The sequence below is a fragment of the Accipiter gentilis genome, chromosome 11 (assembly GCF_929443795.1).
Source record: "Accipiter gentilis chromosome 11, bAccGen1.1, whole genome shotgun sequence".
Lineage (NCBI taxonomy): Eukaryota > Metazoa > Chordata > Aves > Accipitriformes > Accipitridae > Astur > Astur gentilis.
Genome location: NC_064890.1, coordinates 22,809,184 through 22,833,446, shown reverse-complemented (window position 1 = coordinate 22,833,446; position 24,263 = coordinate 22,809,184). Strand labels below are relative to the sequence as shown.

Below are 24,263 nucleotides of genomic sequence, written 5' to 3'. Positions count from 1 at the left end.
CAGGAGAAGCCCTCTGCGGCAACGCTCCCTCCCGGGGCCGCGGCGTTACCACAGCAGCGCTGCGAGGCCGCGGCGCCTCCTGCCCCTGCCCGCCCGTGGACGCGCGCCATTTTAGGGACCGCGGCAAACACCCGCCGTGCCTGGGGCTCCGTCCCGGGCAGCGGCGCCGGGCGGCCGCCCCCCGCCGCCGCCCGTCGCGCTTGCGTGACGTCGGCGGCCGGCGCTGAGGGAAGGGAAGGAAAGGAAAGGAAAGGAAGGAAGGAAGGAGGCGGCTGCGGCGTCCCGCGCCCGCCGGCCCCGGGGGAGCCGCCCCAGGTACGGCGAGGGGCGGCGGGGAGCGCTGGGGCGGTGTCCGCTGCCCCCCCCCCCCCCCCCGGGCGGGGGCGAGGGTGGAAGGGGCTGGGGGTGGCGGGGCAGCCCGGCGGGGGTACGCGGGGGAGGCTGCTGGTGCTGCCGGCCGTGCCCTGGCGGGGGGGCGAGGAGGGGGGCTGGCACGCCGTTCTCGGGGGTGGAAGGGCTGGGCCCAGCTTGATCCTCAGGGCAAGGCCCCGCCGCCCGGAGCTGCCCCGGGGTGGTGGCGGCACCCCCCGCAGCTACGGGGTGGGTGCTTCAGAGCAGCCCCAGGGATGGCCGGTGCCGCGCAGGCCAGCCCTGCGCCGCCCTCCACCGTCAGCGCCCGCGTCTTCTCGCCCGCTCTCTGCGCGGCCCCGTGGCTTCTGCCGGGGCCACGGCGCGGGTGGGAGGGAGGCGGAGGATGTCTCCTGGGAAGAGCTCGAGCGGTAAAGCTTTCGGAGGTGTTCCCACATGAATGCTGTATTAGACGGGGACGGTCTTCTCTGTTCTATTTCAGTCTGCTGAGCAAAATCGGGTGTCTGCAGTTAAGCTTGCACCACCATCACTTTGCTTTGATCACTATGATCAAAGTTATAGTGTTATTTTTGTCGCTCATGTCCTAAATATGTGCTAGGTCAGTTTTCTTCGCTCTTATTTTGGGCTGTCTCAGTTTAAGTCGAAGCGTACTCATCAATTTCTCCTACACCTTACGAGTGTTTCTTTCTTTTCCGGTCTTTTTTCCAGGTCTTCGCATGAAACCAGAGACCCAGACCGTAACTGCTGTAACCTGACGAATTGATTTGAAATGGAGAGCATTACGCAGTTGTTCAATGATTTGTGTGAAGCACACTTGACAGGTTTGCCATGGAAGGTCCACCTGGGTAGGCGGAAGATCAGCAAGAGAAGGGCTAAGCAAAATCTGAAAAGGGTTGCTTATAATGCCCTGTTCATAAACCTTTTTCAAGACGAGGCTCGTAAGCTACAGTCAAACGTTTCCAGGCTTCCAGTGAAAAACAAAATTTTGATGCTCTCTTTCAACTTGAGAGTTGGTGGCCTAGGTGCTCAAGCGGATAGACTGGAGAGTCTTGTGGAGGAACTGGAATCAGCTGAATGCTTACCGTTTACTGAAGTTAATTCTGTCTTGGATCTCTTAGTACTGCTTGCTGGAACGGGTCCTCCTCAGCTTGTACCGCAAAAAAAGGACTATTTTCTGAACAACAAATATGTTGGTAGAAATGTCAAATATCAGGGTTATGATTATTATGATGTAAGCGTATTTGAAGCCGATATACAATCTCTAATAACAAACGAAGAATGTCAGTTAAACGACACAATTCAAAAGACGCTTCAGATAATGGAGGCTGCACCTGGTACTGGACTCCCTGCCATAGGGTTGTTCTCACAGAACTATCCTGCTGGTGACAAGTTTGAGAAAGAAACGCGTGTCTCACTCTTTGGTGCTCTTGTCCATAGCCGTACATATGATATGGACATCAAGTTGGATTTGCCACCAGTGCCTGACAATGCAGATTTGTCTGGACTTGCAATTAAAGTATGGTATCATTTGTTTTGGACTTAAGAGTGTGTGCATGCCTTCAATATGCCACTTTGAAACTTTAGTTTAAAATATAGGTAGTCTAATTGGTAATAGAAGCATGCAGTGTTGGAATTTAAGTGGAGCAGGGATCCTTTTCTTTGCTGAGAGCAAGATAAGCTTTTTGGATACAGAGATGTATGACAATGAAAACCTTGGTCTTGTCTTATAACTGTGTAAAAAAAAAAAAAAACAACAACCATTACGTGGCCATAGGCTTTATGAAGTTAAGCCATCAGCTATATCTGTGCCTTCCCCACCCTAGTAATCTTTTGCTTGCATTTTTGCCTGCTTTGCATATTGAACTCCTTTGTGTTGTTGTTTACTTGTTACTGTTCAGCCTGACTGCATAAGCATTCCTGTCTGAATGTATGTGTTTTACTGTTCAGATCACGTTACCTAACTTGTTGTATTTTCTTCTTGGCTTGTTGTGTCTTAAAACATTTTTTTCAGTTACTGTATTTCATTGGACCTCCTGGTTCCCACTGTCCTTTTACCTTTTCAGTGTGCACAGTTTCCATGTATCTTTTTTTCCCCTTTTGCTGTCCATTCTGTTTATTTTTGCTGTGTTTTATTCTCAGAGGTACTAGTTAACTTGTTGGGTTTGTTTCTTTCTTTCTTTCTATTTTTACTGTGTGTAGGTAGGTTTTTTATACTTCTGTCATTTTGTTCCCTCTACTTAACGTATGGATTGCTCTTGCAATTCCCTTAACTCAGGTTCTTACTTGAAACTTCAAGGCTGACACATTAAAAAAGAAAACCCCTGTACCATTCAGTGTGCATATATGGATGTAAGTTGTAACTCAGGGGAGGCAGAGTCTTTTTGAGTAAGTGCTGTGCTCTTTCAATCAGACTGGAACATTTGCGATTTCTTGAAGAACTTGCTGCTTTTTATGTGGGTGTGATTGTCTTTTACTAAAATTGAGTACTGTTCTGCGCACACAACTTCTGTTGAGTGGGAATTGAGGATGTGGCATATACTCTGTTAGGACAACTGCAGATTTTCTGCATATGAATAAGCATAAGGGAACGAACTATGTTAGTCATAGTTAACAAAATATTTACAAATTTGAAGAATTGGGGCCTGGATCATTTACTCAAATGAAATACTGAGCAGTAGGATTTTATTACTGTTACATATTGTTGAATATCCAGACCTTAGATTCTCAGTTTCTAGAACTATGTGCTTACCAAAGGAGTAAGTTTCAAGTTTAACACCGACAAACTTAGTATATTATTTTAATGATGATTGTTGGTTTATGTATAGGCATTAATACCCATAGAGAGTTATCAAACGAACAGAGTGCTTACAGGAAAAACTTGAAATAGATATAAAGGGAGAGTGGCTGACACAGGTTGAGTCATGTAGAGTTGCTTGATCATGAGTGATAGCAGAATGTCTTTATTAGCATATGTTTCTTCAGTAAAACGTTTTCACGTATAACATTGAACTCTCTCTGACAGGTTCCTCAAAGTATAGACCAGTCAGAAGATGAGGGATTCCAGTCAGCATCCAATCTGACTCCTGATTCTCAGTCAGAGCCGAGCATGACTCCAGACATAGACTTGTGGGATGCAGTGCTTACATATGGACCCAGCAAACGAAGATGTTGGGAAAGAATTGGATAGTATGTGTCTGATGTTACTGGCAAACTTGCTATTCATCATATGCAAATGTATGAAGGTGCATTTCATCTTAGTTCCAAATTACCTCAGTATAAATAGTGAAATGTGCATATTTAATTCACATAATTCAACATACTGCATTAATGATTGAGAAAGGAATAAAGGTCATGTCATTTCAACAAACTAGTTCTTAGATTGCAGCTGTTTCATAGGACGAGATAAAATTATCTTTGTCAAAAACACTGAAGGGATTATGGGAACACTTGCTGTTTGTGTGAAATGCAACATTTTTCTAATTAATCTGACTTCTTATGCACTATTTCATTTATCTCAGTCTAAAATGATTCCAATTTCAGTTTCAAAGGAGAACATGGTAGTTGTAGAGCACTAGAATAATTAAACCCCTATCTCCCATTGTTCTACAACAATGTACCAAACCAGAAATTTTTATAACAGGTTTCTTCATGGTGTAGTTAGACTTGTAGTTCTTTTGGCTGTTGAGTAGAAGATGCATGTCCTGAGAGAGGGCTCAGCATAGCCCTGTTAAAGCTTCCTAGCTTCCCTAAATGGAAGAAAAAAAGAAGAAAAAAAAAGGCAGGTATGGCAGGTACCTCCTTACATTCCTGTGGTGTGCCTGATTCTTGGAGAAACTTTGCTCTGTATGTTTTCTGTAATTTTAAGTAATAATCTAATGATGTGTCTGTTGCAGCGTTGCACAGTGTTCTTTCAGCTCTGAGCCTGAGAAGCTCAGAAACTCAGAAGTTCCCTGATCTGATTTTTCAAAGCCCCTGTAGCACACTCTAGCTTTGTTCCTAGTACAAGACAGTTTTTCTTGCTACCGTTTAGACTGTAAGGTTCTTAGAGTCAAATGTAGACCATATGCCTGACAGCTTACATGTAATACATGCTACTGGAATTCAGAATTTTTGGAAGAACTGGAAGGAGAAATTGTTTTGGAGGGGATAGTAATCCTCACTAGGGAGAGCTAAAATGTGTTAATACAAGTCATTATAACATTTTGAGCATGTTGCTCTTTAACATATTTAAGTATTAGTATTGCATGGACCCTGGAAATCTGGTATATATTGACCTCATTTTTCCAATGCGAAAACTGCATCAGGGAAGGCCACGAAAGCAACTGGTAATTCTCTGTCAAGGTTTCTGTCTCTGAATTGATGTTCACATTACCTACCTGTTTCTTCACTGTACTAAGTTTGGGCTACAGTTTCAGTGACTGAATGGACATTCCCTTGAAAATGTACTATATTTCTAGTAGCTTTTTCTGTGGTCAATGCTGGCTGTGTAAAATTCTGAAATTACTTTTTTTTTTCTTTGGGAGATATATTTCCTTCTTTTCATACAATAACCTTGTAATGTTGTGTTTTCTCTGGTACAGCCCACCTGGTAAAAAAGAGGAACCGTATCTTACTGAAGCTGGGAGAGAAGCTTTTGACAAATTTTACAAACTTCGAGAAGGGGAATTGCAACTGTTTAGTAATACTGTACTTCAGCTTCCACAGCTTGTGCTAATGAAAGAACCTGAACTGGTTAAGGATGTCTTGAATGTGCTCATTGGTGTGGTATCCACTACGTTTTCACTCAATCAGGTATGGAAGATGTTTAACTGCGCTTCATAGTCACATCTTTTTCTTTTTTTCTTTGTAGAGGTTTCCTCTTCAATACATTTGTTTCTTTTGAAATCTTGAAGTTGTGGATCCTGTTACAAGTTGAATGTGACCTAGTGGCAATAAGGCAGTGTTTATGTATTGCAATAATGATGTTATTGGAGTAGGCTAAGAGTATTTGTAGTCCTCTAAGTGAAAATAGGTTTATGAATACTTGAAAATAGACATGTAACTAGTTTTTTAGATTGGATTTTCTTTAAGGAATTAGATAATGAGTCTTATTTGAAAATACCGTTCACACTCCTGAAATTTTGCTACAATTTAATATGTTTATCACAGTGTCCTAGCTATATAGTCTCAGTCACCAGAGTATCTAAACTGAAAATCTGTCTGCTGTTATTTTTGTGTGTAAATGTTGCTATTTTAAATCAGAATACAGCTATGAAATATTTGAATCTGCCTTTTTTTTTCCCTCCCTATACCCTTTTAGGCTGCTCAGACATTTGTGATAAAGGAGGGGGTATATGTATCTGGAACTTCACCAGAGACAATGCACAACCTACTCTTGGAAGTTGCAGAGTATGGAACCTATTACACCCGACTAAGCCGTTTTTCTCTTCAGCCAGTTTTAGATTCTTCATACAGCAAAGGACTTGTGTTTCAGGTAAAACAATTGTATTAAAAAGCCAGTTATCTTAGATAGAGAAGGTAACTTTGATTTTGTGTAAAGCTGGAATTTCTGCATTCTGCAAAACTGCTAAGCATTTTAAGTGTAATGCTCATCCCGCGTCGGCAGTGAACAGTGCCAGTATGTTTAAATCACAGCTCTGTGTGCTTAGGGCTTGCTTGCACTGAAACACATGATAAAAAGTTTTCATTACCTGAAGTGTGATGTTGTTCTGTTGAGGACTAAAGGAATATCAGTTTTAGATGTTTTAAAAACATTACATATTTATACGTTAAGATGTATAAAATTAAATAAAATACAAGGACTTTTTTAATACAGTATGTATATATATAATATATATATTTAAAAACTGAAATAGAGAAATATGATACTTAATAGCTTTAATTACTTTTTCTCAGTTCAGAATTAAGTGCAAATTCTCCCTGTCAGTCCTCTGTATATTGTGCTGAACTGTACATACACTGTGTAATATCAGGTGATTTCGTCTCTTTCTAATGCATAGAATTGAGTTAGGATTGGTTGTGACAATGTATTCCTTCTAAATATTTGATTTACAGCAATGTTAATAGAAATTGAATAAGAAGGTCTCTCTCTTCGTCCTGTTAGCAAAAGTTCTAGACAAGTTTTTTCCATTATCCAATTTATGCATGAAAGTAAGAAAACACGTTTCCCTAGGTTCATACTATAGCTGTTAGAGAACGAGGAGCTCCCAAAGGGCAATTCAAAGAAGGTGAACCAAGATGCTTTATTATACTGTGCATGGTTACAGGCTCCGAGCATTGGATATATAAAGAGTATAGAGGAGTCATCTGGCTAATTTGAATGTCTGAAGCTGCATGGACTCTTACTTTCCCCTTACTTTGGTATACAAGTCCCTCTTACCTGTGTGTGCAAATTATTTTAGTAAAAAGTTTGTTTTCACGGTGATGCAATTGATGTGAGACATAGATAGACTATTAACAACTTTAACAGTAAGACTTTAAATATTTTCTGTTGATACTAGGCATTCACAAGTGGCCTGAGAAAGTATCTTCAATATTACCGAGCCTGTGTTTTGTCAACACCTCCTACTTTAAGTCTTCTAACAATTGGCTTTCTCTTCAGAAAATTAGGTCGTCAGTTGAGGTAAGAGAATAATACTAAATTAAGCTTTTCATAGCAGAAAAAATGCAATCTATTTCTTCATATACACTAAAAGAGACAATATTATATGGGCATTCTTACATAGTCTTTCAGTATTTTTCCTCTATTTTAACAGAAAGGTTTCTTTCTTTCTAGAAGATTCTAGGGAAAACATGAAAGGTCTTTATATTCAGTTTCTTTGTTATCCCTGTTATCATTCCGCTGATACAGTAGGGTTGTTGTATGATATTCAGCTTCAGCAGAGTTCATCACTGTATTCTCAGACTTCTGGTTGAAATTGTTACATTATGTTTTAATATTGTTTTTTAGGTACTTAGCTGAACTTTGTGGCATAGGAACAACAGCGCTGGGGATCAGTGGTGGAGCTGGTGCTTCATTTCCTACGGTGATAATTAATTTGATGTTTTTATGTTTGATTTGGGTTACAATGTTAATATTCTTCAAAATTAGGTAGGATTTTACATAAAAAATTTAGTGTTGGTCTCTCTGCTACCAAAGATATGACCTTGGACCTCTACTTACAATGCCATGATCCTTTCTCCAGATATTTTAACATTTGGAATTTTGTCCTTTGTTTTCAATTTCTAAAGTAAACAAAGGACCCAAAATAAGCCTTCCATTTCATTCTAAAGGAGATGTTTGTAGCAAGTCAAGTGAATCCAACTGTAAACATACCTGTTTCCCTCCAGTGACTTTAAAGTGAGCTTGAGGTAACTAGCTCAGATAAAGTGATCTTAACTACAGACAGCTAGAGGAAGTGAGATGAATCCCATCTTCTGTGTTCAGTGAAACAAGCGAAGCTGTATATTTATGAGTGTTTTGTTATTTAAGTTGTAGTGAAGTTTGTTGCCTAATATTAGAATATTTTTCCATTTTTTTAGGGTGTTAAATTGCTTTCGTATCTGTACAAAGAGGCCCTCAACAACTGTAGCAATGAACATTATCCAGTTCTCCTGTCTTTGTTGAAGACAAGCTGTGAACCATACACAAGGTGAGTCTATACTTTCTCTGCATAATTGTGTTTAAGAGCAGTTCTGAGTTAGTAATCTAGTGAGTAACTCTGCTAATTTAACAATGACTTTTAACATTTTCAGAGAAGATAGAAGGTGTGGCTGTATCTGCAAAATAATATTAAAATTAATTAATTTTGCTGAATCCTTCTTTCCTTCTCTTTTCCAGCTCAGTAACAACATAAGGGTTTTATGTGTGACAAGATTAGTAAATAAATACATGTGAATAAGACTTCTTTCTTGCTACTGGTCCTGGAAATATAAGACTTGGATAAACTTCTTTTTTTTTTTTTTTCTTCTCATACTTCTAGTAAAGTCCTGAAACTGGCAACTAACAGGTTTCTCTTGGTGTTGCACAAACGGGAACGTTCATGCTTATTTCCACTGTCTTTTTCTTGTGGGCTTTTCAGTAAGCAAAAATTAAAAAAAAAAATAATAAAAAAATCTGTTGTTCATTATGTAGATGTAACTAACAATAGGAAGTAGAGTTCCTTGTATTGCGACAGTTTTGTTAAGCAGTGCACATCAATTTAGAAATTGTTAGTTTATAGACTTTTGAAGAGGTGCTAATTTTTTAAAAATAGCTATTTAGAGGGATTATAGCTGTAGCCCATCATCGGTTTACAATGATACTTAATAGACGTAATGATACTAGAAAGAGAAACCCAAAATCTGTCAAAATGCTCAAATTTAATGTTCCTCCCATGGCCACCCATCTTGGTTTTTCTTCTTTCTACATAAAATGTTCTTCAGAGAAACTTAATTTCGGATTTACCAGAAGACTCATTGAAATACCTTCACAGCTCTTGACCTGCAATTTATAGAAGGTAGTCAGATTTCAGAAATACCAAGGGCAGGATGTCATGACATCACAAGGAAGCTAAAAAATATGAAAGTATGCTTACTAGTATGTGATACTTACAGCATTGACTCTTAAATTTGTTGCAAATGTCCATCGAAACATCAGTCATATACAATCAGGGCTGCCATGGAGGGAGGCCTCCATTATCTGCAGAAAGTGTTATCCCACTCATTTATTAACCTGAAAGAAATTAAATAATAGAAGTTGTTGCTCAAATAAATCATAGAAGCATCAGACCGAACACTTTAAAAGTTCTTAACTTTTTACTTACAACCTTAATATTGAATGGTAGTTCCTGTGCTGAATGCTTCTTGGTTGTTACACTGAGCCAACGTCTAGAAACAGCGTTAGTATTGCAACTGGTAAGAAAAGAAAGGATTAGCTTCAAGATGCTCTGAGCCTTTTTATCTATAGCTTCAGATAATTGTATTTTTTTATTTTTTCAGAAGTTTGGTTTCACAGAGGAAATATGAAAAAGCATGAATAAATATTCCAAAACAGTATTTCTCATTATTGCACATATATTAAAATTGTCTCTAGGTCCGGGGAAAAAGTGCTTGGTATTGCATCTTTGTTTTATACCTTTTCAGTTTCTCTTTGCTAAAGTTACCTCTCTTTAAAATGAATCCTTCCTTCTTATCTCTCCCTATGCTTTTGATGTGCTGCAAAGATTTCTAGAGACTTTTAATATATACTTAGTAAAAGATTGTTTTAATTAAGGCAATGTTCTTTCATCTCTAACTAATTATCACTGCAATGTTCTATATAAACATGGTTTCTTTTAAGAAAAATGTAGAGACACAATCCTGTATGTATCTTTAAATATCAGTGTGACAGCAGTTAATTGTTGTTTTAATTGCTGTTTTTCTATCCTGCCTATATCTTGTGTATTTTGATGTTTTAAAGAATAAACTTACCGTTTGGTTATAATAAAGTTGAGAAGGTGAGAGGATTGATTTTCAATATTGTACAATTATATTTCTTTTTTAGATTTATCTATGATTGGGTATACAGTGGTGTATTCAGAGATGTTTATGGAGAATTTATGATCCAGGTGAATGAGGATTATCTTTGTTTCAGAGGTACAGTATGTATATGGAGCATTTCTAATTTATATAATTTGTGCTGTTAATTAAATAATTAAAAACACATACTTTCCTCTTTTTGTTTGATATGTAGATAAACACTATTGGACTCATGGTTATGTTTTGATTTCAAAAGAAGTAGAAGATTGTGTCCCTGTATTTCTTAAACATATTGCTAATGATGTATACATATGTGGAAAAACCATAAACTTGCTGAAATTGTGCTGTCCTAGGGTAAGTTTTGGTTTGGTTCCTTCCTATAACATTGAGAAAATCATGTCTCTTCAGAGCAAGTTTCTAGGTTTTTAGCAAGTTTGTAAATTTATTGAAAACTGGTATTGCATAAGTAGGATGTTGATTCATGAAAGGCAATTAATTGCACTCAGATACTTGTGAGCTGATTATCCACTCTACTTGCTAACACCTCACTGCAGAAATATAAATTTTTAACAGCATCAAATTTATCATATCCAATGCATGTGCTATATTTCTTATTTTCCTTTGCATTGAAAGCAGAAATATTTTAGGCTTCCAAGCAAATGCCTTCCATTTTTCACACAACTTACACTACTATTTTTTGGTTTAAAGATGCCTCTCTTACCAGGTCTTGATTCAGTTCTGCATAGCTCTTGTATTTCAGCTGTATCACTACCTTTCCAAGAAGTGTTTAAATAGTTCTGTTTATTCATATTTTGCAGAATGAGTCTTGTCCTTGATAAGAAAACTATGTTAAAACTACTTTGTGTCTTGCCTCTTCTCTGTGTATGTCTAACAATGGAACAACCACAGAGGTGTCTAAAGTCTATAGGCACTCTTTCCCAAGTAACTTGTATTCTCTTTCTTTTTAAGATCAGAGCTGCCCGGTCTTGACAGAGCTGAGCAGCTCAGTATCAGATATCTGATATCGGGCATAAGCCTAATATCTCAAGTGAGATGACCCTCTGCTAGTTCTGAGTCTGCTCTGATAAGCATTCTCAAACCATGACTCGGGTGTGCCTGTAGTACTGGGCTTTTTATAAAACAGTGTCGGCCATAATTTTCATTATAAATTACAGCTTTATCAGTCACTAACAGTATCTTAATACATAGAACATTCCCCCAGAATGTGGGGCACCCAGGTTCAATCATCTTCCATCTGTCTGAGAGTGCCCGTCACATTTCATCCCTTTCCATGATAATGCCCTAAACAGCTCGCTCTTCCCTTTTGTGTAGGCTGACACAGTCCCAGGAACACAGCTCTGGGCATCCCCTGTTCTGGCTTTTACCAGTAGACTGGGGAATCTAGTGTGAGCATGCTTATACGCTCCTTTGTTTTTTTAAAGCTCACTTACCTGTTTTCTGCACTGAGTAGAACAGCTTCAGAGATTTAGGGAGGTTGAGGTGGAGCAGAAAGACCTAAGATACTTAGCTTAGAGAACAGGTACTCTGTGATGCGCACTGGCCATGTTTTTGAGAGTTATGTCTTGTGTAGAGCTCTCTCCTGAAGGTATGTGTCATGTTCCAGACAGTTCCTGTTAAGTGGGGATCTGAGGGGGGTATAAGTGAACAAAACCTAACTTTTGATAGGAGAGATGCATTCAGCACTGAGTTACTCAGGCTCAATTAATTTGGATATTCAGCAAAGCAAAATTTTAGGCATTTAGAACATTACTAGTATAAATGTATGTATCAGATTTTAGATTCCTGTCCAGTTCAGTGGGGAAGAGGGGGACCTTGAGAACTTGACCTGTGATCCAACTTCTGGAACATTATAACTCTGTCTCCTACTTTGAATTATATAAATGCAAAACCTGATGATATTATTAAAAATCTTAGATCTTGTGTGGAGGCTTGTTTCAGTATCTTGAATTTCTAGTTGCTAATTTAACAAAAAATATGTGAGTTCATATAACATTTTACAATTTAAAAAATGTATTTAAAAGGAAATTTCTCATTTTTCAGCATTATATATGTTGGTCAGATATACCTGTTCCCCGGATTTCAGTTATTTTTTCACTTGAGGAGCTCAAAGAAATAGAGAGAGATTGTGCAGTGTATGTAGGTCGAATGGAAAGAATTGCCCGGTACAGTTCCATTAGCAAGGAGGAAAAGGTAAATGAATAAAATAATAAAGACCTTATTGTTGGGATTTTTTTTTTTAATGCTCATTTTTCGTTTTTGTTATAACTTTGAAAGAATATGTATTCATGGTCAGAATTTTTTCATTGGTCAATTGCTGTTTGAATTGTTACCACAGAAAAAAAAATTATTTAATATAACTTTCTAAGTATAGGTGGCGTGTTGTCATTTGTTGGCATTTTCATATCTTAAATGAGTTTTGGACTTCCATCTTAGTTCTTTGCAGCAGCAGATTTGACCTCCTACTGAAAAGATTGTTAGATTCTAATTTAACAAATGTGACAAGCTAATTAGTAACCAGATAAGACTCTTTTTGTAATTTGCATAGCTAAGTGTTTTTTTGGAACTCTCTTAGTTATAAAGAGACTTCTGTCTTTCAGATGCCATCGGTGTAGTGCAATATATCAGATGGATTTGGTTTGTTGTAAGGTCTGGTGTATTAACTTTCAATATTAGTTTATAGACTTTCCATTTAATGAATTTCATTATTCATATTTCTGTACTATAATTGTAGATTAATAACCATTATAAAGTGTGCACCTTTCTTTGCAAGAGTGTATTTTCAAGTCTAAAATAGAAAAAATTCCCATCTGTATTTTTGTCTGTTCGGGGTTTTTTTTCAGGATTTGCGCATGGAAATAGCCAAACAAGAATTAATTGTTCATGCTCGAGAAACTGCTAGCAAAGTACTAAAAGCTATTAATGGTAAGTTGCAGTGGTGTTTCATGTGTTTTCTGGTGGGTCTGTTAATGTAAACTAACAATATCTTTATTGTAATACAGATCGACAAATATCAGAACGAATGGCTTTGGATGCAAAGAAACGGGAACAGTTTCAGAAGCTGAAAGAGCAATTTGCAAAAGATCAAGAGGTATTTCTGTATGTTTCTAATGGCCAACTATTTCTTAGGCAAATAATTGAAAGGATATTTTGATTTATTTTACTGAAGTTGAATGAATAGTTCATGGGGTGCAAATAAGAACTTCTTGCAGATGTGTGCATTACAGCTGGTATTGAGAGTGGCTTTTAAGTGTTAAATATTTATGCAGCGTCGCCTTGCAATAAAGCAAGAGGAGATTGATGATGATTTTAGCTATGCCCGAGAGCTCAGAGAGAGAGAAAAAAGGCTGAAAGCTTTAGAAGAAGAACTGGAAAAAAAGGCAAGGTAAGTGTATCTGAGTAGTCTCCCAAAGCTTAGATACTCCAAAACCATCATAAAGACCTCAGGAAAAATTACTGCACAGTAAAATCTATGGTACTAGCATGTCCCAGACATTGCTCTACAAGGGTAATGTTTGCAGTTAAAAGATGGATTTAAAGATTTTTGGTAATCTATGAGCAATTTTGTGATTTATGAATGGTTAGTGGCCCCAAAATCTGGGACCCACTGATTTGTGTCAACCCTATCCAGTCTGGTTTTTGTTTTGATCAGAATTTCAGGAAAAAAATTTGACTACATCTTACAATTAAAAGCTGAGCCCACAGCAAATATGGTTACATGTATGTTAAAGCAGAAGTAAAGAGCAGACGGAGGAGTTAGATTGATAGTTATCTGAATTGTTCTTGTTGTGCATCTAGTTGTATTTCACTTTCTTCTGTTATATCTAAAAATACTTAGGATAAATGAGTGACCTACTAAGAATAGTTATAGAAGTACATATTGACTAAGAATACAGTCCTGTTTTCTCCACGTGTTTCTTCTCTGTGATTGAAGCCTATGGCTTCTACTTTTAAAAAATTGCTTTTTAGTTCTGAAGTGCTAAGAGGCCTTATTCTTTAGAAGGGAAGATGAAAGTCAGTATGCTAAAATCTTAACTTAGCTTTATTTTTACCTTCATTTAGGCAAGAATTAATTGACCATTATAGCAAACTTTCTGATGATGCAGCCCGTAGGGAACAAAGAGCGTTATGGAAAATCCAGCGACACAAGTTGGAAACAGCCCGTCTTAAGTTTCTGTTAGAAGATCAAAAACGCATCGAGGTATCTTCTGAAAAGATATAAGAAATGTAATTTAGAAAATTTGGTACTTAGTACTTTAAAACTTCTGTTTTTGTCATTTTTACTTACAGGAAATGCTTGAAAAACTTCCAGATGGAAACTACAGGAGAAAATTAGATATTATTCCTTATAAACAGTGCCAGCTGGCTTTAGATAAAAACCCTGTTGTGAAAGATCCACATTCACAGGTGAGTTTATTTTCTTACATAAACTCCAGGTTGCTGTTCCAAGTCTCCCTCAAGGGAGTTCATTTCATGGTTCATTTCAGTTCAGTAAACACAAGGTTCACTGTAACAGCAGGGTGAGTAGTTACCACATTATTTGTAGTACATCTGAAAAATTGGAAAATTTTAAATCTTACATGTAATAAAGTGGTGATCTAATAAGTAGCTTGATTATGTGACTAGCCATACAGTGTGATAATTATTTCTTTTTTAGGTGTCATCTCTGAAACCTCTGCATTCTAGTGAGGCAGTTGGCAGAAAAGAATCTGAGCCTGGACTAGAATATGCTACTTCTGCTGACAAAGCACTGCCCATGCCAGAGCTGACAAGTAGTAATGCTGATCAGCATTTTCAGCCTAAAGCAGTAGGATCTGAAAGCAGTCTCCAAAGTTCAGAGAAAGCGTGTAGTCCTCTATACAGTGCTGATTCCTTGCCTGAATCCAATGTGAATATAGAAGATTTCTTATCAAAGCCACAGGATGAACAGCTTGTTGCCATTAGCATACAAGGATCTTTGCTAGATGAAGCATTCCGAAATATTAACTCAGACCTTTCTGAGACTTCTCAAGTAAGTGAAAATCAGCCTGTCTTGAAAGGAGCACTGGAAGAAGACAATGCACCATTGCATCAGCAAAAGGAGTATGATTTTAATACAGTTCTCAGACCATCTGCAGCTTGGCAGGGACATGTTAGAGTTGGAGAAAATGTATTTGATGTGGAGTATAGAAGGCCTCGGTGGAACGTTCATGGACATGCATCTGATGCCAACATTAGAGTGGGAGAATATGTACCTTATGTGGACACTTACCAGCCACATTCAAGTCATTACGGGCATGCTTCAGACTCCCATATAAAAATCAGCAGCTATACTTCTGAAGTTGAATCTAGCCGACCCCGGTGGAATATTCATGGGCATGTTTCTGAAGCTCACATTAAAATTGGGGAATATGCATCAGAGGTAGAGCCCTCAAGGCCTAGGTGGAACATTCATGGACATGCTTCAGAAGCCAATATTAAGATTGGAGAGTATGTGTCAAATGTAGCTCCTACAAGGCCTCGATGGAACATCCATGGTCATGCATCTGATGCCAATATCAAGATTGGTGAAAACGTGTCAGAGGTGGTCTCAGCTAGACCTCGTTGGAACATTCATGGGCATGCTTCACAGTCGCACATCAAAATTGGAGAACTGGTTTCAGATACAGAGCCTTTGAAATCTCGTTGGAGCCCGTTTGGTCATGCATCCCAGTCAAGCATCCAAATAGGGAAGTGGGCCCCATCTACAGAAAATGATCCAATACCTCATCGTAAAACCATTTCTAGTCCTTCTGACTCCACGGTTCAGACACTTCTGTACAGTGAAGAATTACCTCCTGTTGAAGGAAGCAGAAAGGAAGCAAAAACGTCACAAGTTAAGGAAAAGACTTCACCTCAGTCACAGTCATCTGACAGTGTTACAGTCTTTCCTGATGCTAATATTAAAGATGACAAAAAAGAAAATACAATGAAAGAGAAACAAGACGGTAAAATAAAATTAAATTTATTCAGTCAGCATTTAAGGGCTCATGAAAGTAACTGTAAATGTTTATGTTCAAAATGGATACTTATTACTTAATTTCTTGCATAACTTTTTGGACACTGTTAGAATTCAGAGGAAACAATTTGAGCTTAGTCTTGTTTCCTATATACATGAAACAGCATTAAAAAAATTCTAGTCTGAAATTTTGTGAAACAGGACCTCACGTGATCTCGAGTAGAGAACACACATGAAAGTGTGTGAGTGGGACTGTGGGGAGGGACTGTTACTGGGGTGGTTGCTTCTGTGATTGTAGAGAAATTTTGAAGAACTTTGGGACCAGATCTGAAGTATGAACTCAGTATTATAAGCAGGTCTAAGTAAATGCTGTCTTTAATTTACTTGTGATTGCAGTAATCCCAAATGTGGTCAACAAGGACCCTTCTACAGATTCCTCACAGAGCTTACAGGTAGGAAACAAAGTAGTTGTCAAGATGACTTCCTTTTCCTTCAAAGTATTAAACCACTGGTAGTTAAGGTAATACATTTCTGTCCTAATCTAGTAATCACTGTAATACCATATTGTTTTTACACGTCAGAAAAGTACAGGTGAGTAAGCTTTTTTATTTTCAGTTGGAACTAGTCAGTTACGTGTAAGAACACATTATGTGTGAGTAGAGAAAGCCAGAATCTCTCATAAAATTTGTCCATTTTTTTGTTTTAGGCAGAAGAACCTGAAAATGCAATTCCACAAGATATTGTGCCTCAAGAAACTTCACCTTCTGAAGCTAATGCTCTCAAGACTAAGGACGAGGAAGGGGGAGAGGAAGATACATGGAAGAAAGAACAAGCTTATTTGAGAGCCTTATCGGATCAGTATTGTATTGAAAAATATCAAGATAGTTATGATTTGATGTGTGAGTAAAACTGTTGGAACAGTAGATCAATAGAAGATGTGGTGAACTTGAGCAAGAAAGCTGAGTCCCGGAAAAAATACCCAAATTACCAGTAAATTACCAATATTATGAGCTGCAGTAACTAAACAATTTGCTTCTAGGCACAAAGATGAGAAATATATTTTGACACATTACAATTTTCTAACCTAGAGAGCTTTGTAGAGTTTAATAGAAACAGATTATCAAATTGCTCAAATATACTAAATACTATGCTATATATTATAAATATTATACTATATATAAATGCTATACTATATATTATACTATATAATAAATATATAAAAATTGGTTAGCTTACAATGTTTATATATTTTTAAATTTAGCAGAACTACCAGTTTCTCATCTCTTGCATCATGTGATACCAAGATCGTACACTTTTCCTGTGGATCCTACGGTACAGTCAGCAACAGATGAAACGGCTGTACAGCTCAGTGAGCTCCTATCTCTGCCAGTGCTGATGAAACGTTCTATTACTGCTCCACTTGTATCTCAGTGAGTATTTGTTAGAAATAATGAATCCATAATTGAGCAATTAATGTCGTGTTCTTTATTAGTTTTTTTTCGAGACAAGAGTTGCACGTAGATCTGTTCTCTTAAATTTTCTCTTTGCTCCCAGAAGTGGTTCAATGGATGGTCTGTTACTAACTAAAAAGTTCAGATTTACTATAATTAATAACATAAACTTACATTTTTATGTGCAAATTAAAAATCTGAAGGTCTATTTGAAATACAAGGGCTTGGAGGGAAGTGTTTGCTCTCAGACTTGTGGATTACGCTGCAGTGGTTTTGACACCATTGGTTTCTTTGTTCTTTTAAAAAGAAGGTGTATTATTTATAATGTTTGTGCTGGTTTTTATTTGGCAGATGAAAGATAAGGAGAAAAAAAAAGAAAAATCTTTTGATTATGTGAAAGCTCATGCATATTGATCAGGATATATTTTATATTTCTAAGGGAACTCCAGCTTCAAGGCTATTTGGAAGTTTAACAGAAGCTGATCCAGATGGGCTACCAGAATAATCTGTATGCAGTTTCATGTTTTCAGCAAAGCAAAATAAGTGAGCCTGAATTGTGTGCTGGCAGAATTAGCCTATCCCTGATATGCAAGTTAAATTATTTAAAGCTAGCTTGAATACCTACACTATACTGCAAACTGTAGTATAGATCTGCCCTAAAGATCTAGTGTCCAAGCTTTACTAATTAGGATATTCTTCTCAGGGATTTGATAGTCTTTCTTAATCTGTTTATGTAGGTGACAGATAAGACAGAAGGTTATTGCTAAAATGTTGCTTCAGGCCCACTAGCATCTTCCAAAGATCATTATATGTAGCCGGTCTTAAAATACTTCCCCAGTACTGTTCAAAACCCAGTTATGTGAATTGGTAGGTTTTAATTCTGGTATATTCTGGATGAAGATTTTTTTTGTCTCATTTTTTTTGCTTATGTGAATATCATCCTGTCTTGGATATCAGAGTTAAGTACTGGAGCATTAATCTGATGTAACCACAGCTGAATGTTAACAGTAAGGAAGGAGTTGCTTGTAAGAATAATACTTTTTCTTTGTGTTTATTCTTAGTGTTTCTCTTGTGAACAAAGCAATAGTTGATTACTACTTTGTGGAACTGAATGTGGAGAAGCATTTTGAAGCACTGAGACACTTTTTGTTAATGGAAGACGGGGAGTTTGCTCAGTCGCTCAGTGACCTGTTGTTTGAGAAGGTATTTGCTTTGTTGCCTTAACCCTTGGTTTTGGGTTGTCTGTTTTAGCTTGATACCTCTGGATTAATTTGGAAGGGAATGAAGGAATGGCATGAATTACAATCCTGGCTTGTGCCGTTTTCCTCTTTTGTGCCCTGCAGAGAAGTCTGGTAGCAAGGAACTCTGTTAACATTTTAAGGACTGAGGCAAAAGAAGGTCTTTGCTCAGAAGGGATGCTCATACCCAAGGCATTCCCAAGGAATAGAGTAATATTTCCTACTGCTAATCCCAGCCATAGAGAGAGTACAAGGATTTGGCACATTGAGGAGGATAATTTCAAACTTTGACAGATAAGCAGTCATGGAAGGGTACTTTACTCTTTTGTGTGAAAACTGCTGCACTGCTGCTGTGTCCCCTCCCATCTGCTGGCAGCAAGGCTGGAAGAGCCTGTTGCCATTTGCTAAAATCCAGTGGAAAGGCCTGTGTTGCAAAATACCTACTCTTACCTCAAATATCCTATAGAGCAGACAGGAGGTCATCTGAAGAGAGTGCTGGGCCCTCTGTTGAGACAGTATTTTCATGACTTACCCTTGTGTTTGTGGGGAAGACAGCAAGGTAGGAAGGATAGTCTGGGTTAATGTAGGTGATTGGCAGTAGAGATACGTGGCTGTAGGATAGTTAGTGCATTTCTCTGAATCCTAAGAATGCTTTAGCCCCAACTAGGGAAAGCACTTGGGGATTTATACTTGATGAATAGCTTTATTTGTAAACCTCCAAGGGTGCTGAGTTGATGAGATAGGCAGATTGGAGTCAGATAGATAATATCAGTCCTGTCGCTGGCTTTCTGCCCCACTAAAGCCTGTATTCCCTGCACTAGGGATTTGTATCATCTTCTGAACCACAGCAAACTGCAGTCCAACATACCAAAATAAATCAGTACAGGTATGAGATTACCTTCATGCTGTGAAGAGCAAATCATTCAGAAGTTGCTTGTTAGGCTGTTTATGCATCCCTATGGCAGAAGTAGAAAATTCCAGTCAGAATGGTGGAGCCAGGCAGGATAGTTACCAATTTACCATTCTGTTTTAATTTACCTGTGTTCAGGAGCCAAGACTTTTTATTAATTTTGTGTAATTATGATTATTTTTTTTTTTACCCCTAGCTTGGATCAGGACAAACACCTGGTGAATTGCTGAATCCACTGGTTCTTAATTCTATCCTAAATAAAGCATTACAGTACAGTCTTCATGGTGACACCCAGCTTGCTTCCAATCTTTCTTTTGCCCTCAAGTATCTTCCAGAAGTGTTCAAGCCCAATGCGCCGGATGCTCTGAGTTGCTTAGAGCTAAGGTACAAGGTAAGAAAGCATGGAGAAAGGTAGAATACTGCAATTATACTGTGGTTCTTACAGACCATGGTAGAGTGAATACATTCTTAATAATGGAATAGCTTTAAGAATGGAGTAAAAAATGGTGTAATGGAAATTACAGGATTTACTTACCCTAGCTATTGCATTACATTATTACAATACATATATTAATTTGTATGTCCCTGAAATACTTGTATCTGAAATATTCTTATAACTTCTAACACAAAAACATGGTATGATCAGCACTGTTATTTCTTTAAGGTTGACTGGCCTCTGAACATTGTCATTACTGAGAGCTGCATGAATAAATACAACAAGATCTTCTCCTTTTTGCTTCAGCTGAAGCATATGGTGTGGACTCTCAAGGATGTTTGGTTTCACTTAAAACGCACTGGTAAGTATAATAAGTGAACTAGAGGGCGTCCTGCTTAAAATGCTTTTAGCACCCTGTGCTAGCCAATTGCTTATAAACAGTCATGTCAAGCTGCAAAAGCCACAATTTTTTAAAGAAACTTCCTTGGCGTTTCACACAGACTCTACTAACAGAAACCTTCATTTCTTTAAAAACTCTGATTTTAGACAGTCTCCATGGGTGCTGATGATAATATATTTCTGTTTTTATTTTCAGCTTTAGTGAGTCGTGCATCAAATTCTGTTCAGTTTCGACAGCTCCAGCTGTATAAACATGAAATGCAGCATTTTGTGAAAGTTATTCAAGGTTACATTGCTAATCAGATTCTTCATGTTACATGGTGTGAATTTGGAAACAAACTGTCTTCTGTAGGCAACCTGGAAGAAATTCATAGAACACATGCTGAATATCTCAACAAAGCAATCTTCAGGCAAGCTACCATACTTATTTTTACTTCAGATATTTAAGTTAATGGAACAGCCAGTCTAGCCTAACGTATTTGTGCAAAACTGATTTCTACCTGACATACTAAGTAGTCTTTACATATGAAAGTGTTCCTATGTAAGAGAAACAAACTTCATGGCACACTATGAGGCCCATACTTTAATGCTTTTCTTCAGCTACCCATCCTCTTCATTTCCCCAGACTCCTTGGTGTTGCCTCCAGCTCCAGTTCACCCTGCTTCCACAAGCTTTAAGTCTACTAAGACAGCTCTAACCTGAAGACTAAGGGCACACTTGCCACAGTTGTGTTTTTCTTCACCCCATCCTTGGCATAGCCTTTGTAAATTAACGCTGTTTCATTCAGCATGAATAGTGTGCACAAGTAAGCCTAGTTGAAGGATTGTAAAATGCTTCTATACATTGTATATGCATTTAATATATGTGCAGTGACGAGGACTGGACTTTGAAGGAACAAATGTGACCTGATGCCTCTGTCCAAATTTATGAGCAGTGCAAGAGACATCTGTCTTAGGAATCACAAGCTTTTAGCCCTTTGGTTACTGTGTATGAGGCAGAAAGTGGTGTGAATAAGAGAACAGAAGCTAGGGTTTATCTGTTTTTTTCTTAAAGAGCATACACTGGAATGATAAAGTGGGGAGATGGGGGAGAAGAGATGATAAGAAACAGAAGTTATAAACAAGAAAATAAATCTTTGCTTTCATGTCTCTCTTCTTCAGTTTTAATTAGAAAAAACTTGCCTAAAGTTGCTGTTTGGATACCAGGTGATGGGATGAGAGGGGATTAAAGTTTTTAATTGTTGATTTAAAGTTGATAATGTTTTTAAATTTCATCTGTTTTGCAAATGCAGATGTCATTCTAGAAATGACCAGTGCAAATACCAGTTTCTTGGAAGAGCAAGCAAATTTAGGTCTAGCACCTTTTTTTAAAATTACCATTACAGTTGGCTGCAGTCTCGTGTGTTTTTTTTTTTAATTAAAGAGGAAACCTAAAGGATTGTCACCCCTTTGTATTTTTTTTTCTACAAGCAATAAATTATGTCAACTACTTTTCTGAAGTTGTTTTTGTTCTGTTAGGGGTCTGTTGACAGAGAAGGCAGCTCCTGTGATGAACATTATACATAGCATCTTCAGCCTTATTTTGAAGTTCCGCAGCCAGCTGATCTCTCAGTCATGGAGCTTTGACACAGGGAAGCAAATGGCTGTTCATCCCAACTTTGGTCTGATGCAGCAGTCATACAATACCTTCAAGTACTACTCCCACTTCTTATTCAAAGGTAAGAAATTGCATAAATTATAGATAGGAGAAAAAGTCAACTGAAAACTGAAAAAAATTACAAAGAGGTTTTGGAAGTATAATGTAGTAGTAGGAAGATGTGCGTACTTAGCATGTGTTAGAAAATGTAGTTCCCAAATTAAAACTGCATTATTGTGGTTTGCAAAGATCTGCATATCCATCAATTAAAACATCCACACAAAAAAATCTAACAGATATCCCAAAACTGACCATAAGTTTTTGCTAATTTGCAAAATAAGTATTTGGTATTTAGCTCTATGTGTGTGCTTACATTTGTCTTTTCTCTGGAATTGAGTTCTGGAACTTTTTATTGGCAGCAATGATAGTTAGATACCACTTACAAGTAATTTTAGATATAACTGCATTGGTTGAGTATTACCACTGTTACAAGATTTGAAAGTTCTAATTCCCGTGTTGGACTAAAGCTCAGAGAGCCTCCTAGCACTAACTGGAGCTTACATCCAGTGCTCCAGGCAAGTGTTTTTCAACTGCACAGATCATTTGCCAAATGTCCTTTCCTTTAACATGATAAAATTTCTTCTCACTGTCAGATTAGCCTATAATGTGAAAACATGGTTATCTGTCTTTCCTCTCCATTTCCCTTTCAGATCTTGCTGGTGTTTTTAGTACAAATTACTTATCCTTCTCCTGAGTACAAAGGTGGTTCATGGGGTTTGGGTTTGTTTTTTGGTTTTTTTTTAAACCCTTAACTCCCAAAGGAAGTACAACTGTTTTCCTTAGATCTATTTTTCTAGAATATTTTCTAGTCAGACTATATTCTTCAGCAAATGAGCTGCCCTTTTTATTCTTTAAGGGTGTCCAAAAATGATGTCAAAGGACCAAACCCAGATATTTCAGGATGAGTTAGAATGGCTGCTTCCAAATTCTACAGGAAGTCAGAACACCTCTGGGAGCCACCTAAGCCCATACTACGAGATCTATGGTTGCTTCATGGACAGAGATTAATAGACCATTCCGTAAGGAAATTTGCTGAGTGACCTAGTTCTTTACACCCTTTTTATTAAGCACTACAAAACAAATGTGTGCTTGTTCATCTACACTTGTACCTTCAGTCACCGTGTATTGTAAAATGCCCTCTTTCACAATGGGTTGATCCGGAATCCATTGAAAGCCAATACAAAGGAGTCTGGACTTCAATGGCTTTGGCTCAGGCCCTAACTTCTAACTATACACTTTCCCTTCTTCCTTGCATGTTACTACTGCTTGCTAATTTCCTTTACATTAGTGCATGGGATGTTTATGAGCTTAGGGAGTTTCTATTGCCTTTTTTCCTTTGTTATTTAGGATGTTTGGAGCAGTCAGTTTGTTCATTCATAGAGCTTGAGGGGTTTGTCCCAGGAATTTCTCTTTGTTTTTCTCTCTCACAATGGACTTAGCTCAAGAAAACTTCAGTAGAGATTCTTCTTTCACAGAGGTCACCAGAGGACCTAAACATGCTTCCTGGTCAGTTGAAATTATGATAAGAACACACTGTCTTTCTGTGAAAGCAACTTGAGAAAACATTTCCTTATTAGAATAATACAGTTTCACTTAGAACTGACATGTAGTCTTTCTTTTGCATCTTATTTGAAATACTTTGTAATTCCAGAAGGAGATACTGGACCTTTCTTGTTCAAAAATACATATTTGTTTCTATTGTCTTCCAATTTCTGCATTAGGCTTTTTTTTTTTTTTTTTTAAATTAAAATGCACAGATACTGTCAAGGCTGGCTTCAGAATATGAATCTTAGTTTAAGCTTATTTTGTTTTTCTTCCAGTGGTAACAAAGCTTGTAAATAGAGGATACCAACCACATCTAGAAGACTTTCTACTGCGAATAAACTTTAATAACTACTACAAGGATAACTGAACTCATAGAGTAAGGATTGCTGATAGCATGGTAAACCAGAAACAGATAAACCTATATGCTTATGAATTACAGAAGCTTATGCAAATGACATGCAAGAGGCATTTTTCTTCAGTGAAATAACCTGCCATCTAATAGCTTGAAGAATATAACCACCACATACAGAGAACGATGCTTCTTAAAAGCCACCCCACCTACCAGTTGTTTGATCTGCTGAGAATTGATGTTGTCATTATTGCAAAGATAGAAAAGCTGAGTGCCTTGTCTTAGCAGGGGCAACAGTGCAAAACTGTATATCTGTGAATGTGTAAATGTTGTATTTTCAGTGTTGTGAATTTCCTCCAATGTAAATACATGTATGTGAAATAAATTAACAGATACTTT

General features: G+C 37.7%; 1 protein-coding gene across 3 annotated transcripts; it reads left to right on the top strand.

Annotated features, from left to right (window-relative positions):
- Positions 1-250: 250 nt before the first annotated feature.
- TUBGCP6 (tubulin gamma complex associated protein 6) lies at positions 251-24,263 on the top strand. 3 transcript variants are annotated; one of them, XM_049814046.1, is made up of 26 exons: positions 251-315; positions 1,078-1,885; positions 3,392-3,555; positions 4,950-5,160; positions 5,669-5,842; positions 6,870-6,991; positions 7,319-7,394; positions 7,891-8,000; positions 9,872-9,963; positions 10,061-10,200; positions 11,908-12,057; positions 12,708-12,789; positions 12,867-12,955; positions 13,134-13,249; positions 13,927-14,065; positions 14,155-14,271; positions 14,522-15,830; positions 16,238-16,293; positions 16,548-16,740; positions 17,103-17,271; positions 18,354-18,495; positions 19,637-19,831; positions 20,105-20,237; positions 20,472-20,685; positions 21,793-21,992; positions 23,791-24,263. In XM_049814046.1, exons 2-26 carry the CDS (start codon positions 1,139-1,141, stop codon positions 23,880-23,882), a joined length of 5,232 nt encoding a protein of 1,743 aa, XP_049670003.1. In that variant the 5' UTR covers positions 251-315; positions 1,078-1,138; the 3' UTR covers positions 23,883-24,263. The 3 variants fall into 3 exon arrangements, with proteins under 3 accessions (XP_049670003.1, XP_049670002.1, XP_049670004.1); XM_049814045.1 differs by lacking the exon at positions 23,791-24,263 and adding an exon at positions 22,827-23,784; XM_049814047.1 differs by lacking the exons at positions 251-315; positions 1,078-1,885; positions 23,791-24,263 and adding an exon at positions 22,827-23,784 and having other exon boundaries at positions 3,543-3,611.